Consider the following 17,221-nt stretch of genomic DNA (forward strand, 5'->3'; position numbering starts at 1 on the left):
CCAGCCAGGGAGAGGCCCCAGCATATTCACTTCTCCAGGCCAGTAGAGCAAGTCAGAGGGGAAAGTTGCTCAACTAGATCAGTCCTAGGATCTACCACCCTCCCCACGGGGCCAGCTGTAGCACCTTTCTTATTCTCCCATGCCCTTAGGAATGAGCAGGAACACTGAATTTCACAGAGGCATGAGAGTTCCCCCCAAGTTTTCTAACAGGAGCTCACAGCACAAATTGTCACAGAGGGAAAAAAGCGAACCCTGGGAAGCTTATCTAATATATCATGAGGTGGCTATTCTGGGACTCGAATTACACAGGAGGGCCCGGGAAAAAAAGACATGCGCACAATGAGCACAGCTACAATTAATGTTAACTACAAGGTGTCATATCTTTACTGCACACTCAGCCAGCAGTACGGTTCAGGCGAGAGGAATGGGAATGAGAGCCAAGACATCTGCCAGTGGAGGCACTACTTCCCAGGAAGGCACAGTCACCTTGGGCAAGGTGGCTTCTGAAGTTGGAAATGCAACCATGATGGGAAGTTCAGACTCAGGACAGGAGGGACAGGTAGAGGGCCAAAGGATTTCCTCTGTCACCACCTCATGGAGAGTCCACAGACACAAAGCAGATAGGGCCCGTGAATAAAAGGAATCAGTTTCCGAACTGGTAAAGCTTTAAAAAAAATCTCAGTAACAATGCGGAGTGTTTGCGTGTAGTAGGGTAGGAGGCCTGTGGATCAGGCCACTTGGGTGTGCGTCCCAGCATTCCCATGTGCCAGCTAATAACCCTGAACAGGCCAACCACCTCTAGAGCCTCAGTTTATTCATCTGTAGCACCTCACAGTAATCCCTCTGGCAGTCGACTTTATCAGGTAATGTATATTAAAATGCCTCCACGGCCTGCAGCCTCTCTGTGAATGCCATCATGTCACTTATCCCCTGCCTTGCAAAGGCGGCTGTGGGTATCTGACTCCCAGGTACACCAAGGGAGCCACCAGGGCGGCTAGTGCTCATGCCTGATTCCTCTTTTTACTTCCCACTGGCAGCCACGTTATCTAGTACACGTTAACTGCTCAAACATGTTGGTTGAATAAACAGGTCACCGGTATGTAAAAGGGGGAATATTACACAAAGAACACAGTGTTTCCCATCACTTAGAGCTAGGAAAGGTATTTTCTAATGTGAACAGTTACTAAAATATTCTACTCTGAGTCTAACCTTCTGTCCAATCTGTTTGTGTCACATAACATTTGTTTTCCTTGAGAACACCAACTGTGTCACAGTCATTCCATTTCACTTAAGCTCCCTGTAGGCAAGGACTAGGCTTTGCTCAGAGCTGTACCCCCAGTGCCTAGAACAGGGCCTTGAGCTTAGTACAGCTCGATAGGGATTTGATAAATGAATGAATGGTTTCTAACCTACAATACAATGCTAGGCATTCAGCAGCTGTTTGTTGAATGAGTAAATGATTAAACGAGGGGAACAAGTTCTCTTACTAATGTCCCTTACTAATGCTCTGAACAGAGTTAGTATAACAAGGTGGGTAGGTAGGCAGGCTCTGGAGTCCAGTGGTCTGGGTTTGAATCCTGGCTCTTCTGCTTATAGATGGATGACCCAGAGTGAGCTATTGAACCTCTCTGTGCTTCAGTTTTCTCATCGTAAAATGGGGATAATAATAATTTTTCTAGTACGATTACATAACTTCATTTGAAGGATCCATAAAATATTTAGCACAGTGCCTGGCACATAGTAATTGCTGCTATTTTTTATGACCGTATCAGTCCCTTAACAACCTTCAGTGCTCCCCTCCAGCCTCAGAATAAGATCCAAAGTCAAAGTCTCCACAATTTGGCCCCATCATCACACACTTTAACATTACCTTTTACTGACTGTTATGCTGTGCCAGACACTCTGCTTAAAGTGATATATATCCATTAATTTGTTTCCCTTCTCACACAACCCTGTAAGGTGGGACTCATGATTGCCCATATTTCACTGATAATGTGACCACAGCTCAGAAATGGGAAGTAATTTTTCCAGAGACACACAGCTTATGGAAAGTGGGCTGCTACTCCAGGATTCTCTGATATGAAACTTCATGCTCTTATTCTCTGGCCTATGAAATCCTTGCTATACAAAGTGTAATCTATTGACTAGCACTACCACCATTACCCTGGAGCTTGCTAGAAATGAAGAATCCTGGACCTTACCTCTGAACTACCAATTCAGAATCTTCCATTTTGCAAGATTCCCCAGTGATCAGTGTGCACAGTAGTTTTAGAAGCACTATTGTAAACCACTTTCTACCAGACACAAGTACTAATCAAATAAAACACATCTCATTTAATGCCTACAACAATCAAGGAGGTAACAGGAGGTCAGCATTATTATACCTTTTTACATATGTGGACACGAGGCTCTGAGGGTGAAGTATCTTTAACTGAGCCTACATAGGCCTGACCCCAGCATGATGCTCAGCCGTACCCAGTCCCAACTACCTCCGCTTGGAATGTCTTCACTCCTTCGCTCACCCTTGAATCATTCTCATCCCTTTCAGGCTCCACTCAAAATCCCTTCCTGTTATATGAAACCCTTCTCATCCACATCCCTTGGGTGGATTAATTACTTTTTTCCTCACAATCCCACAGCTCCCTGCACATATCTTTCTTTTGGCCTTAGTCCATTCTTCGTTAAAGAACTGTGTACTGAGCACAAACTGTGTGTCAGGCATACAGTGGGCAGTGAGTAAATGTTTGCGCCCACAGCAGTGCTGATTGAGCTTATTAAATTATACACTGGTATATCCCCCCTGGACATTTGTGTGCTTCCTCACTGCCCTGAGCGCCTCTGTGTTCCCGGAAACAAACAAAATGCTCTCCATTCTAAAGACAAAATCTGCGCTTAAGAGTAGAGTGTTACTGGGAGTGAGACCTTCCAATTTCTGAGGGTAGCAGAGGGTACGGGTGAGGTGATGGGTGCCTTACTGCTCACCAACCCTGATCTTAACTGCCTATTGTCACAAAATTCTGCAGATATTTGAAAATCAAACCCTCATTTTTTCAGACAATCAAAGGATGGCCCAGAAATAGTAGGTATCCTCTTCAAATTCCTCGGGGTTTCAAATCAGGTCCCCAATAACCTTCTGTCATTTCACAAGTAAACAGGGCAAAGGTGGCTGTAATGTAGGGCAAAGATCTCTGCAACAGAGAGAACCTAATAGTCTCCAGGTACTGCCTCTCCTTTACAGGGAGACCTGGACAAACCACATGCTTCTAGCCCTCAATTTCCTTATCTGCAAAATGAATGAAGGAGTTGGACCAGATTCTAAAGCTCCTTCCAGATCTCAGATGCTGAGCTATAAAATGAGAGAAATGTGAACCTTTGGTTGCTATGATCTGAAAATATTTTGAATGCATAAAATCAAACTGTACAGCAGTGCATGAACAAAATAATATGTTAATGACTAAGAAGATCGTATTTAATCCAATGGGAAACAGCTGAGCTGCTGGTGTGTGTGTGTGTGTGTGTGTGTGTGTGTGTGTGCGCGCGCGCCTGTGCGTGTGTGTCTTCCTTCCTTGAGCTCAAACATGTATTTTGAATCATTAATACAGTAATCAGGCCTCTGGCAGCCTATCTTGCTCAAACACACACACACACACCCCACGTCAAATTTAAATGGGGAAAGATTCCACTGCTGCTTAGACCCTTGCTATATTTGGGTGGCTCTTTTTTTTTAAGAAATTTTTATTGCGGTGAAGGCATTGGATTGACAGCCTCTGGAGCTCTCAGAACTGGGTCGTGGGTCAGGCGCTGAGGGTTTTTATTAGCATTTCACTTTTGTAAACCAGCCTCCCCTCCTCAACTGTCACAACCGTCACAATCCAGTCTAGCAGCAGGGCCACTAGAGCCTCGGCGCAGGAGTGGTCAGATCGGCAGCCCCAGAGCACGTGCTCGGGGCCTGCCCACGGGGAAAATGAACGCGCATCTGCAGTGGGTCTGGCCTGGCCGACCGCAGGAAGTCCCCAACTTGTCCTTCATCGAAGGACCAGGACCGGGAGGCGAAAGCGGGCCAGAGGCCGCACGCGGGTCTGACTACGACCAGCTCCCAGCGCCTGCCCACCCTGGAGCCCCCGCAGGCCTAGGCGCTGCCGCGCCCCCGGGGCACCCCGCCGCCCCTGCCTCCGCCCGGTCGCCCGCGCCGCTCCCGCCCCCTCCCCGCTGGACGGCCGCGCCCACGCTCGGCCCGCGCGGATTGGCAGGCCTCGCGGCCAGGTGAGGGGCCCCGCCCCTCAGCGGCTCCAGGTGCCGGGCTGGGTCTAGGGCCGGGGCCGGGCCGGGGCCGGCGGCCGGGGCGCCATGGCCGAGTCCCAGCTGAGCTGCCTGGACGAGGCGCACGTGAACGAGAGGGTGACCGAGGCGCAGGCCGCCTTCTACTACTGCGAGCGGCGGCGGGCCGCGCTGGAGGCGCTGCAGGGCGGCGGCGAGCAGGCCTACCGCGAGCGGGTCCAGAAGGAGCGGCTGCGGGACTTCCTCTCCAGCCAGGAGCGCCAGGCCCTCCGCGCCGCCTGGAGCCCCTACCCGGCCGCCGCCCCCGCCGCCGCCGTCCGGGCCAAGGCCAAGGCCCCGGCGCAGGCCCCGGCCGAGCCCGGCGGGTCCCTGGCCTACTGGCCCGATTGCTCCGACACCGAGGTGCCCCCGTTGGACTTGGGCTGGACCGATGCGGGTTTCTACCGCGGCGTGAGCCGCGTCACCCTCTTCACCCATCCCCCCAAGGAGGAGAAGGCGCCCCACCTCAAGCAGGTGGTCCGACAGATGATCCAACTGGCCCAGAAGGTAGACCCCGCCCCTGCCCCCCACGCCGGTGGGACCCCACAGCCAACCCCTCGGACCAGGCCCCACCTCGCAGGCAGGGCCTGGGTCAGGCCGCCCTGACCACCCTCTGGAAAATGGGCCCAGAGCCTCCCCTTTCTGTCCTGGGCTGGTGAGTCCTCTAGGGAGCATGGATGTGAACTTGTTTGGCAAATTACCAGGTGCTGGACAGCTGTTTGTTATCATTATTTCAGTTTACAGAGGCGCTGGCTTTCCTCTGCGCTTGACTGTTTCCCTGTTGAGATATCCTAGGGAAGAGTCAGGGATGTGGGGCTTTATGGTAAAATCAGCCACCTACTTGTTGCCCAGGGATTTACAGAATATATCCCTGGCCATTTAATCATTTGATCATCCATCAACCCCAGGGAGTGGGTGGTGGGACCTGCCTACACACACCCCAGCGTGCTGCTATTAAGAAGTTCCCCATAGTCAAGACTGGCCTGGCCCCTGGCATTCACACCCGGTCTGGGCCCAGTGCTGAGCTCAGGCAGCCTGGAATGAATGAAGGAATGTTTTTGAGAACCTACTAGGTGCCTGGCTCTGTTATAGGCACTTTGATAAGGCAGGTGGCTGGACTCAGCAGCTCAGGAAAAAGCTCCCACGTATGGCGTCTACCCTGCTTGGGGGCTGAAAGTAGAGGATGTTCCCAGATAGGCAGGTAAAAAGAGATGGGGCCAGTGAGTTGTGGGGCAGAGGGAAGATTTCGTCTTTACTCTGTGCCTTTGGGTAGGGGTACCTGAGCAGGGTTTCCAGGTAAAATTCAGGATGTCCTATTAAATTTGAATTTCAGGTAAACAACAAGTAATTCTGTAGCATTAGTGCGCCTTAAATATTACATGGGACATACTGAAAGAAAAAAGTTATTCATTGTTTATCTGCAATACAAATTTAATGGGGGCATTCTGTATTTTAATTGATAAATCTAGCTCCCCTACACTGAGATGTGTTAACAAACGCCAGCAGCCTTTGCTACCCAGTTCAGGATATATGACAGAAGTGGCTTGGATTTACCACTCTTAATTTAACACAGTGAATGTGGTTGGAGTCCTCTTACCCCTGCGGGCTGAACAGGATGGGGGAGGGAAGATTAACCTAGAAAGACCAGTGGGGTTGGGGAGGCCTCCTCTTCCTGGAAAGGGTGATGCATTTTGGCTTAGATTGGCTACCAGAAGGGTCAACTTTTCACTGTCTAGGCTTCTACCCTCACTCTCTTAAGTAATTCCTCCTTGTCTGCCTGAGGTGGGTTTTATTTGTATTTTGTTTTTGTTTTTTGTATATTGCTTTCTGCAGAAGAGAAAGGCAAGTTTGAATAGAGCAGGAGAAAGGACTTAAATGACAATACTATGCAGCAGGCTGCAGCTGGGGTCAGGGGTCAAATTTCATGATGTAATACTAACAAGCCTCAATTTATTGGCATTTATTATGTACTAGCCACTGGACTAGTGATTTCCCTGCATTTTCTCTTTTGCTTTTCACAGCTAGGTGAGATGTATATTTTCTTTATTTTTGGATTCAGAACAGTTACTTGCCAAAGTCCTTGCTCTTAACCACTGTGTTACCCTGCCCCACTGTCTGCTGATGGTACAGCAGGATTAAACCAAGAAGCTTAAATGGAGCTGGCCTGGTCACAACCTGGGATATAAGAAGGGAGAGACAGGGCCTCTGCTATCTGAGGCTTCTAGTACCATACGGGATGTCAGGAGTCTCCTGTGTAGGGAAGTGTTCTTAACTGTAAATATTTAACAACAGAAACTTCAACTTTGTGAACCAATCCAATATGTACATACTTAACCAGTAGTTATTTCCCAAGTGTCTACTGTGTGTCCAGCACTCGCTATAGGAGAATATCAGCTTCGGCCTTTGCCCTCCAAGAATTTACTCATGTGCTGGGGGATGTGCTGGAAGAAAAAGATTTTTTGAGGCTGGATGTGCCTCACCGAGGAGCAATTCCCAAGGGAGGTGAATGGCAGCATTGAAAGGGGAGAGAGAAGATACTGGAACAGGCAGTTTCTCCATAAGAGACTCTGCAGCAGGAGCGAGAGATTTTTGCTTCAAAATAGCAAGAAGCTTTGGCAGGAGGAAAGAGCTGTGCTGATGGGAATAGAGGACCGTGGGGGGCCTGGTGTGATGGTCCTAAACCTGAGTTCAACAGATGACCACCCACCTGGGAAAAGCAGCTTCTACCCGTCTGTGCCCACTCTACTCCCAGGCCCTCCTAGCCCCCACCTGTAATCACTGTTACTCACGTCTGTACAGCACCTTCTCAAACAGCCCATGAAGTAGGTAGACACAGAAATTGACCCTGTTTTACAGGTAAGGAAACTGAGGCACGGAAAGGAAAGGGGCTTACCCGAACATCACGTGTTTGCCTACAGAAAGACCCAGACCCTGAGCTTCCGCTCTAGAGGCTGTACCCTCTGAACACTACCTGCCCGCTCCCACCCCAGCTTGTCCAACTGGCAAGCAACCCTCCTCTTCACCGCTGTTACTCCCTGTCCTTCCCTTTTCACCTTCAGGGAGAGTCTGGCTGCTGTGAGGCCCGGTGAGGCAGACTGAGATGGTTTATGTGCAGAGATGTGGGGGCCTGTGAAGGGAGGCAGAAGGGCCACCTTTGTGCCTGAGAATTGTATATTGTATCTCATTTAATCTTCATGAGGTGCTGTCATTTTTATTCCCAAGTGACAAACAGGAAACTGAGGCTCAGAGGGAGTGGCTGTGACTTGCCCACAGCTGCAGACCAGGGAGCGCTCCCAGCCTGGGCCTCAGGGACACAGAGCAAGAAGGCTAACTAAGTGGACACTTTGAAAATGTGATTGAGGGTGGGGTGGAGGGGGAGAGGGTGTTGTTGGGCAGTAAGGAAACAGCCCAGCAGGCGTGGAGTGGGACCTTGCAGAATGGCAGGAAGGCCTTTGAGGTGGTCAGTCTCAAGTCATCTGCTGTCTGAGCCTGGGCCACGGTCAGAATGCCCTTGTGGCTGTGCCGGGAAGCCAGAGTTCAAACATGTGGCTGTGCTTACTTCTCTGGTGGGGTTTTTTCCCCCTTGAGTCATCTGCTTATTTTGGTGTCACTGAATAATGTACTTTGCTTGAACTACAGGAGGAAAGGGTGCCTACAGGGACCCAGAAACGAGTTCCTGGTCTGTCCCACACTGGGACAGGAAGGTTGCTGGGGCTGCTCAGATCATTTTAACTGCTGGGGGTGGACTTACAGTGGGAGTGTGTGGACTAGGGAACTTTTGGTTCTTTCTTTTGAGGACAGAATGGAGGACCGAACTACTGCAATTTGGTCATTAGGCAAATATTTCAAGGTTACTGTGTGCCAGTAGAAAACAGACATATAAAACACACCCCTGCTCTTAAATAGCATAATAGTCTACTAAACCATCATTATAATACAGAATGATGAGTGCTTGACAGAAGGTGAGCAGGAGGGACACTAACCCAGCCCTGAACCGGGCTAGGAAGGACCTTTGATGCCGAGGACCTGTCCACGAGCATGTCTGAACGGGGCGGGAAGGATGAGCTTGCACCCACCCAGCTTTGTGCCTGAGCTCCCTTGTGACCTGCAGCATCTACTTTTGAGGCTGCTGGGTGGGTCTCAAGAATATTTTCTGTGCTTCAGGAACAGGGGGAAACCTAACTGGCTCCCCTCCTCAAAGGCTGGCCCTTAGCCCCTTCTTTCCTGGGCCCCACACCCAGTGCACCAGCTTCCCAGCTCTTCATTGCTTACCACAAACTACCCCATTTCCTTTGAGCCTCAGTAACTGTGGAAGGCAGATTACTATCTTTATTTCACAGAGGAGGTCTCTGAGGTCCAGAGGGGTGAAATGACTTGTCTGCAGACCAAGGACAAGGAGATTACACAACTTCCCCAGGTCCCAGATCAAAATTAACTACCAATGACTCCACAAAGATTGTAAAGGTCACCTGGGAGAGGGAAGCTGCTGGACTGGGCAGCTTTTGTTTTTTTATAATGTGTATAAGGTATTTATTAACAGACAAGACCCCTACAGATTAATTTCTTCTTGGATGCACCCACCGTGCTGCCATGGCAGCCTGTCATCTTGGTGAGCTGGCCTTGGACAGAGAGTCCTCAGAAGTAGCCCTGGGCCTGAATCTTCTTCAGTCACCCCAGGTCTTCACAAAATATGTTGTCCAGACCATTAGCCAAGACCTGGCTGTATTTTCCACCCTTCACATCCTTCTGTCTGTTCAAGAACCAGCCTGGGATCTTATACTGGTGTGGATTCTGCGTGATGGTGAGCACACATGCCACCTCCTCCTCAGTGAGCTGTCCTGCCCTCTTGGTGAGGTTGATGTCTGCTTTCCCCAATACCACATGAGCATATCTTCTCCCCACACCCTCAGAGGCAGTGATGGCAAAGGCTCCTTTCCGCCGCCCTTCAGTGGTGGTGTTGCGTACTCACACAACGTGCTGGAACTCCTCAGGGATCCCTAGGCGCATGGCAGCAATACTAGAGTGGTGGGCGGGCCTCCTGTGAAGACTGGGCCTGACAGCTTTGATTGACAGGAGCTGCTCCTTTATGCCTGTCACCATGGAGGAACTGGCCTGCCTGGCAGATGGGGCACAGAGGGGCATGGGTCGCAGGCCCAGCCTACCCCAACTCTGCCTGTTGGTGGGGTCGTCCCCTTTCCTTAGATGCCACCTCTTCTGGCGCTTTATCAAATTTTCAATCCAAAAGTGACTTTTTGTTCCAAGTGTTTCCTTGTTTGTGCCACCTGTGTGCCTGCACACAGTTTGCTGTGGGAGAGCGCGTTTTATCCTTGGGGACTGGGAGCTTTGGAAGAGCCAAGACTCCATCTTACCCCTCTCCTATCCTCTGTAGGGTGTCCTTTGCAGGGCCTCAACTGTCTTGCATGGTCAGTGATTTGTTTAAATGATTGGAAGCTGTCTCCTATTGGCCACCTGTCTCTCTCCATCCCTTTCGAGAAGCTAGTGTCTGGAGAAGTCCCCTGTTGAGCTGCACATTACAGGGGACTTCTTTAACCCACACCGTAACAAGCTTTCTGGCAGCAGAGAAAAGAATCCTCTAAATTGGCAGAGGCGGAGGCAGAGGGATTTGTGGGCAGGCTCCAGAGCAGGAGGCATGATTGGCCAGGTTTGCAGCCTTGGTTACAAGTCTGGGCAGCTGGTAGGGGTGGACTGCTGAGTATACAGGCTCAGGGGGTGTGGCAAAGTCTTAGAGTCTCTGGCCCACTGCACCAGGAGCCACTTCTGCAGTGACAGCCTTTGCCACTGAGTAGAGTCCACTGTCCTCCCCTATTAGCCTCAGTCGGTACTTCCCTCATTCAGGTACATCCAGCAGACAGTACCAAGCACCTTCTCCATGCCAGGTACTATGCTGGGCATTGCGTTATAGACATGAAGCAGATGTAAAAAAAAAAAATTTGTATTTGTAATTTTTAAAAATGTTACTGGTTTGTAAATCTGAGTCTGATAATACATTTATTAGCCACCTCACCACCTTGTTTGAGAGCTGGCTAGACTCTCAACTTGCTCCTAAAACCTTTCCTCATTCTCCTCCCCCTCCATCTCAGAGGGATGATTGACTTTAGAGCTTCTGAGCTGCCTTTTAAAAGCCTGATTCAATATACAGACCAAGAGGAAGCCTCTCAGGGCAGGCGGAGACCTGTGGATTTGACACACTGTCCCTCCACCTAGGCTTTCTTCCCTCCACAAGTGACCAGTCCACATGGGCTGTGTTTCAGAGGCACGGGCAGTTCCAGAGTCCTTGTCCTTTTGAGTCTGGCGGATGCTGGCACAGCCCCTGTGGGATCTTGCCCCAGCCTGTCCCTGACTCCCTGCCACACCTTGGGTGCTTGGGCCTTGGACTCTGAGTGTCTCTCCTTTATGCTCAATCACTGATCCCAGGAGTCAGAATTTCTGAGCAATGGAGACCCAGCATCACATCACGGACAGAGGACGGGCTCTGAAGCTGTAAGGTGTTGGTTTCTGTCCTGATCTGGCCACTCTGTAGCTGTGTTCCTTTGGGTAAATTACTTCCCTCTGTGAGGCTCCTGACCTGCAAAATAGGAGGAGGATAACTAGCTTTCTAGATTATTTTGAAAAACAATGAAGAAACTATGTGAAAGCTGAGGATACTGAGAAAGTATTGCACAAATAGTAATTGTCCTGGAAAATAACAGTTGCCTTGTGTCTTCTCTCAGAGCAGGGGAGGGAAGGTGGCCTAATTTCTTCCCAGGAAATAGGGTGCCCACTGCCCTCCTCCCCTTCCCTGCGTTTATCTGTTGGCCTTGAGTTGGTGGTGGCAGTTTGTCAGACAGCTGTCCGTCTGCCTGCCTCTGTGGAGCTGTGGCATGTGAATCCTCAGCCAAGGATCTCTAGGATGACCGTGGGCAGACAAGACAGGAAGGCTCAGAGGCTCCCCAGTTCCCAAACCAATAGCCCCGAGAGGGTTCCCCTCACGCAGTCATCCACAAGGGCCTAGCTGGCTGTACAAGCCCAGCCCCAGAAGCCTGAGGACAGCCTGGAAAGGTTCCTCAGGAGGCGAAACTCTCAACCCTGGGGGGCAATTCCTCCCCCAGGGGGGAATGGGAAGCTGTGTTTCTTTGGAGGCAGGAAGGCTTAGGCTTAGTTCCTCTGAAATCTGACCGTTTGAATCCTAAAAATTCTGCAGATGGGTGTTTTTCAGGGAGTTCAAAAGTAGAAGATGGGACCTCAATAACAGGGTATCTTCTTCATAACCTTCTCTTGGTTTCCTGGGTAGCCTGGCTACAGTGGCAGCAGTCTCAGGAGGCCAGGCCACCCCCAGGGGAAGAAGGAGCATGCAGCTGGGAGCCAGGAGCCTGTGTGTCCTCATTCTTGCTCAGGGTACTTCTTTCCTAACCTTCTGGGTGGCCTTGGGCAAATTATTTAGCCTTGCTGGGCCTCATCTCTGCATCTGTAAAGTGGGATGGTTCTTTATTACTTTCACAAGATCGCTCTGAGGCTCAAATGCAAGCGAGGGCACTTTGAAAAAGATGAGTAATATATGCAGATAAAAGGGATGTCTATTAAGAGGGGCTAACATTGTTGAAAGACAGGTACTACGCATGTTACTTCTGTTAATTAATCCAGTCCTTAGCACCTCTCAAAGGGAGTGGTATTTTCCTAGAAGCTCAGGGAAAGCTCAAGATTGTAGAATTCAGAAGAGGCTAGCTGGGATTTCCCCCAGCTCTGAGTTCAAGGCTTCTGCTACAAATGCAGGTTGCCCTTGGGATTGCCCTCTGGGATCGCCTCTTCCCTCTAAAGCTTCCAGAAACAAAGTATATTTGTTGCCAGCCATGCCCTGGGAAGGTCTGGACTATTCTGGAGACAGACAAGTACATGACTGCTAGCTGCTCTGATCTGTACAGGGTCGGGGGGAAGAGGATTCTTTCTGCCTGGAGACACTGGGGCAGGTGTCACCAGGAAGCTGGGTGTAGGTAACTTCTAGAGACTTATACTGTCCTTTTAATGACCACTTTCTGGCCTCCTGGGTCTTATGCCCTCACTGACAGCTGAGACCTTGATGCATACCTAGCCAGCAACCCCCAGTCCCTCCAAGCTCTCACCCCCTGGGATGCTGCCTCATCTTGGCTGGTGGCCAGAGCCGCCTCCCTTTTCTGACTGTACAAGGCAGAGCATGTTCTGGGCCAGGCTTCCAATCTGGAAGGAAGTGTGCAGCAGGGCAGAGAATAAAAAAATGAGTGTGGGTGGGTCCAAGCTGACCCCACCTGCTGCTGAGTGCCCTGAGCACCCCCGAACTGAGTCACTCTGGCACTCCCCACTGCTCCCCTTCCCCCACCACACCTCAGCACCCTGGGCACCAGGACCAGTCCACTTTAGCTAGACCTGCCTTCCCCAATTTCCTTTTTCCTTTTCTGAAATCTGTAGAGTCTGTGGGCTTGCCAATGATCCCAGAATCTTAGCCCTGAAAAAGAGCCTATGGCTTTTCTAGTTATTAGTCTTTCTGGCCCAAGTTCCCCCAAATCCATAAGCTCACCACAGCACAGCTTGTATAGTGGTCATTGTTCTTTTGGGCCTTTTGCAGTACTGGCTGAGCATGTGGGAGGCTCTGGATAAATGTTCTTTCTGCTCAGTTTTCTAGCAATGAGTCAGCACTGGGGTGGTGGCAGGGACCTGGGCTCTTTACCTTTTGGTGGGTCTTTGAGGACAGACTGTGACTCCCTGGAGACTGCCTGGAGATCCCAAACATTCGCTTGTTTACTTAGCATGTTTTACTGGGGACCTACTATGTGCCGGGTTCCAGAAATATACAGATGGATAAAATATGGAACCTGTCCTCAATTCTAATGGGGGAGGTAAAAAAAGAAACTGCAGTACAGTTGGGGAGGAGTAGCTATTATTTGTTGAGCACTTAAATGACAGACATGCACATGCCAGCCCTTTTAGAATATACTATTTCATTTAATTTTCACACCAATCCAGCAACTTTCCATTTTGCGGGTGAGGAAACTGAGGTTGAGAAGAGTGTAAGATTACACCGATGGTAAATAGTGGAACTAGGTGGGAACTGACATGTGTCTGATTGTTGTTGAGCTCCAGGGGAGTAGAGGCCTCCTAGAAATCGACAGCTGGAGCAGCCAGTATGCAACTGAGGGAAGGCAGAGTCTGCAAGGCCAGGGGCCTGGGAGTTCATGCATCCACCTGATTCCCATCGCCCCCAATACCCTCCTGACTGCCTTCCCTTAACCTCCCTCCCTGCCCTTTCCACTTGCCTCTCTGGGGAAGCCCTCCCAGGTAGCAGTATCTCCTGGCAGTGACTACAAAGTTATCCTTTCTGCCTCTCAAACCTTTCAGGCAAACTCCCAGTGCCAGTTGTCTTGCCCTGATGGATCAATCAAGAAATATCTCGGCAGGTACTTCTTGAGTCCTGCCTTGCTCTGCCCACCTATAGTGCTCAGAGCCTCAGGCCAGTAACCCAAATCAGCAGCTAATCCTAAAAATCATCTGTGTATGTATCTTCATTGGATTTTTTTCAGCAGCTGATTTATCTTCCTAATTGTGTTTAGCTTTAAGCTAATGTTAAAATGAGCTTGCATTAGATAATTTTCACTAATTAACACCAACTTAGTGCAGGGGAAGTCATCCCAGAAGCATGCCATGGGGCAGGGAAAAGCTGGCCTAGGATCTTAAAAAGAATCACTATGCTTACTCCCTGGAGGATTGCATATGGTTCCTCACAGCTGAATTAGTTGACCTTGCTCACGCGGGTACAATCTGTTCTCTTTCTCTGGAGGCCCAGCCTGGGTCTCTTTTGTGTTGTCCCCTTCATCAACCTAATTTGGGGTATGGGTGTCAAGAGAGACAGCCTCAGTGAGTCAGATCAACAGGGAATGAGCCCCAGTGTCACACAGCAGGGAGATATGACCCACAGGTCAGGAACAGAAACTGGCTCCGAGGCCAAGGAATCAGGGATAGGAAGCAGCCTGGTTAGATGGAATCAGACTCCAGCTTCTGCTAGTGCATGCCCAGCATTGGGCATCCAGGGAGCCCGATGTTCATGCTGTCTAATTAGTAAGCTTGAAACAGTGTGACATGGCTACTGACAGCTGGGAAGCCTCAGCTGCCAAAGCACAGCTGCCGCCGTGGGGGCAGCCTGGCCTCCAGGTGAAGAGCAGGACACCATTGGTCTTGACTGTTCCCTTTTGTGGGGCCAGGATTGGTCCAAACTGCTTCCCCAGCTCGCTGAGGGAAGCCCCCTCCTGCATAGGTATTCTGTTTAGAACATTCACTGTGCGTCATTCCCTGTGCACCACCACCTCCACCCCTGGGCTCAGACAGACATAGGCCTGAGCAGACATGCATCCTGGGGAGGGCACACCCTGTACTGGGGGTTGGGGATAGAGAGTGGTCCTGTGACAGCCTTGAGAAAGAGTGAAACAAGGTCCTCAACAGGGGAAGGGTGTGCTCATCACCACAGGGATAGGGTGGTGACAGCATGAATTAAGGCCCAAGGGCTGGAGCCTGCCCAGTGTGTTGGGAGAACCTAGAGCAATCTCAGTGCATTGTGAGTTATTGTCAGGGGAGGGAGTGGGCTGGAAGCACATGGAGGGCCTTGCACCAGGCTAAGGTCTTGATTCTGTAGGCATTCGGGGCAGGAGTGTTTGAGCAGGACAATGACACATTTAGGGTTGTCTTATTAGATTCACCTGCTGAGAGGGAACACACTCAGGATTAAGCTAGTTTCTCATCAGGCTGACACTGGGCACCTACTGTGTGCCAGGCATTGTCAGGGAAGAAGGGCAGAGCTTGGCCGTCAGGGGCAGGTACCTACCGGATCCATCTAGACATCACTGCATTTGCCTTCCTCATAAGAACCGTAAGGAAACCTACTTCACAGGTAGAATCCCGAGGTGGGTAAGTAACACCTGTGGTCCCACTGCCAGCATGAGACCCCCTTCAAAGTCTGTGCTTTCCCCCCTGTAATACACTCCTAGACTATGGGGATTTAGTGAAATGGCTCTAGAGTCCAGGGCTGGGGGGGTGCAATGGAGCCGGGGGCAGGGCCAGGCCATGTTCGAGGTGTCCCCCCAGGCGGCTGTGCATAGCTCCTCTCTTTGGCCTCCTCCCCTCTCCCCAGGGGGCATAAATGGGAAGCTTAAGGTGAAGCTTCCTTACTCAGTGGTTCACGCTCTATTGGTGCAGAACTCGGTGGTAATTCAGATGGGGCTGCCGCAGCCTGGATGATATGAAAATTCTGCTGTGCACCCAGAGCCTCCCACACCCACAGATGAATGGCTTCCGTCCTCTAGCAACACCTTCCTGGGCTCTGGTAGTGGCGGTGCCAGTTAGGCCTCAGTCTCACCTCCAGGTGCTCTGCTGTGGCGGCAGCTTTTTTAGCACGTCTGGCTGCTCTGTGTGCGTGTGTGGACACCCAGCGTTGCTCAAGGAACAGTGTGTAGCACAGACTCCTCCCTGGATTGAGCTGCCCTCCGCCTCAAGTAGCTCGAGCTTTGACCTTTCTGGAAATGGAGGGATGCCGAGGCTTTAATCAGCACCCCAGGCTGGGCCTGCTGGGCATGGTGTTGAATAAAGGAAAACATCTCCACCTTGATGTCTGTGCCGGCGGGTGGCTCTGGGCTGCTGGCTCACCGGGAGCTTGGCGCCTCTACCCTGGCTGCCTCTGGCCCTCTCCTCTGCAGAGGCAGCCACTTTGTGCTGTGCTCCATCTCTGCGGAGAGAAGAGGACAACGTTTACCCACTGCTCACAACCCGTCTGGGCTGTGCTGCTCACGCCACCTGCATTATCTCATTTAAAACTCAGAACAAACCCATGAAGGTATCACCTCCCCATTTTAAAATGAGGAAATTGAATCTTAGATGAAATGACTGACTCAAGGCCACACAACCGGTAAGGCTTTTCTGCTTCCAGAGAGTATATTCTCTTCCAAATACCAGATGTCACTCACAGTGGGATCCACCCACCACCTGCATTCAGATCGCCTGGGGGAGAGTGTAACAATGCATTTTCGTGGACCTGCGAATCAGAATCTCTGAGGATGGGGCCCTGGAACCTCCCATTCTGCAGGCACACCCCCACCCCTACCCAACCCCAGATGATTCTTTATGTGCTGAAGTTTGACGGCTGCCCTTGTAGACCTCTGGGGAGATCGGAGAAGATTCCTAGCTGGCCAGTCTAGCACCACCCTCCATGGGAAAAGGAAGGAATGCTCTCTGGTCCCAGACAAACGGACTCCCGTGGGTTTCCAGACAGATGGCCATTTTGGAAGGCAGCAGCTTGACTAGTTTACCCACTGCGGCCCCCAACTCCCCCCCATGGGACACCTTAGGGCTTAAAGTGCAGGGAGGTAGCCCTGTTCACCTTGTAGCGAGTGAGTTTAACAATCCTTCACAACTGCACAGCTTTCCCATGGAATCTTGTGGGCATGAGCCATCTGAACCTCCTAGCAGCCCCGGGAGGTGGGAGGGGCAGACATGGGAGGTAAAAGTCAGGCCCCAGGCGCCCATGGATAATCAGTGGGCAAGCAGAGACTGGAACTACCGCTGTGCTTCTGTGGACGCCCTTCTCTTCCTCCCCAGGAAGAAGGGATCGTCACCAGCACACCCCTGCAGTCAGCAGACTTGCCTGTGGCTTCTTGCTTTTGCCCATGCTGAATGAGAAAGGGGTGGATCTTTGCCACAAAGGCAGCCACACCCACTCCACAGCCTAGAGCTCCACGTCAGCAGAACTGGAGAAACCAGTGAGAGAGAGGGTGGTATTGTCCGGCTCTGCCAATTCATCCTGGTTTTGTGTGACCAGAGGTGGCCTGGGGTCCTACCCAGAGTAGATCTGTCCCCAGAGCCTGCCATGACCACATCACCTGGGAGTGACATT

General features: G+C 51.0%; 1 protein-coding gene and 1 pseudogene across 1 annotated transcript in view; one reads left to right on the plus strand and one right to left on the minus strand.

Moving 5' to 3' along the window:
• The first annotated feature begins 4,263 nt into the window (after positions 1-4,263).
• Positions 4,264-17,221, plus strand: part of FAM83F (family with sequence similarity 83 member F) — a 28,789-nt gene continuing 15,831 nt past the window's right edge. Inside the window, exon 1 of the mRNA XM_017660733.3 lies at positions 4,264-4,824. Within this exon, the coding sequence (XP_017516222.2) occupies positions 4,348-4,824 (477 nt within the window). The 5' untranslated portion in view covers positions 4,264-4,347. The remainder of the gene's footprint in view (positions 4,825-17,221) is intronic.
• On the minus strand, positions 4,836-17,182 carry LOC140843653 (small ribosomal subunit protein uS13-like; annotated as a pseudogene).

This window comes from Manis javanica, chromosome 10, assembly GCF_040802235.1.
Source record: "Manis javanica isolate MJ-LG chromosome 10, MJ_LKY, whole genome shotgun sequence".
NCBI lineage: Eukaryota > Metazoa > Chordata > Mammalia > Pholidota > Manidae > Manis > Manis javanica.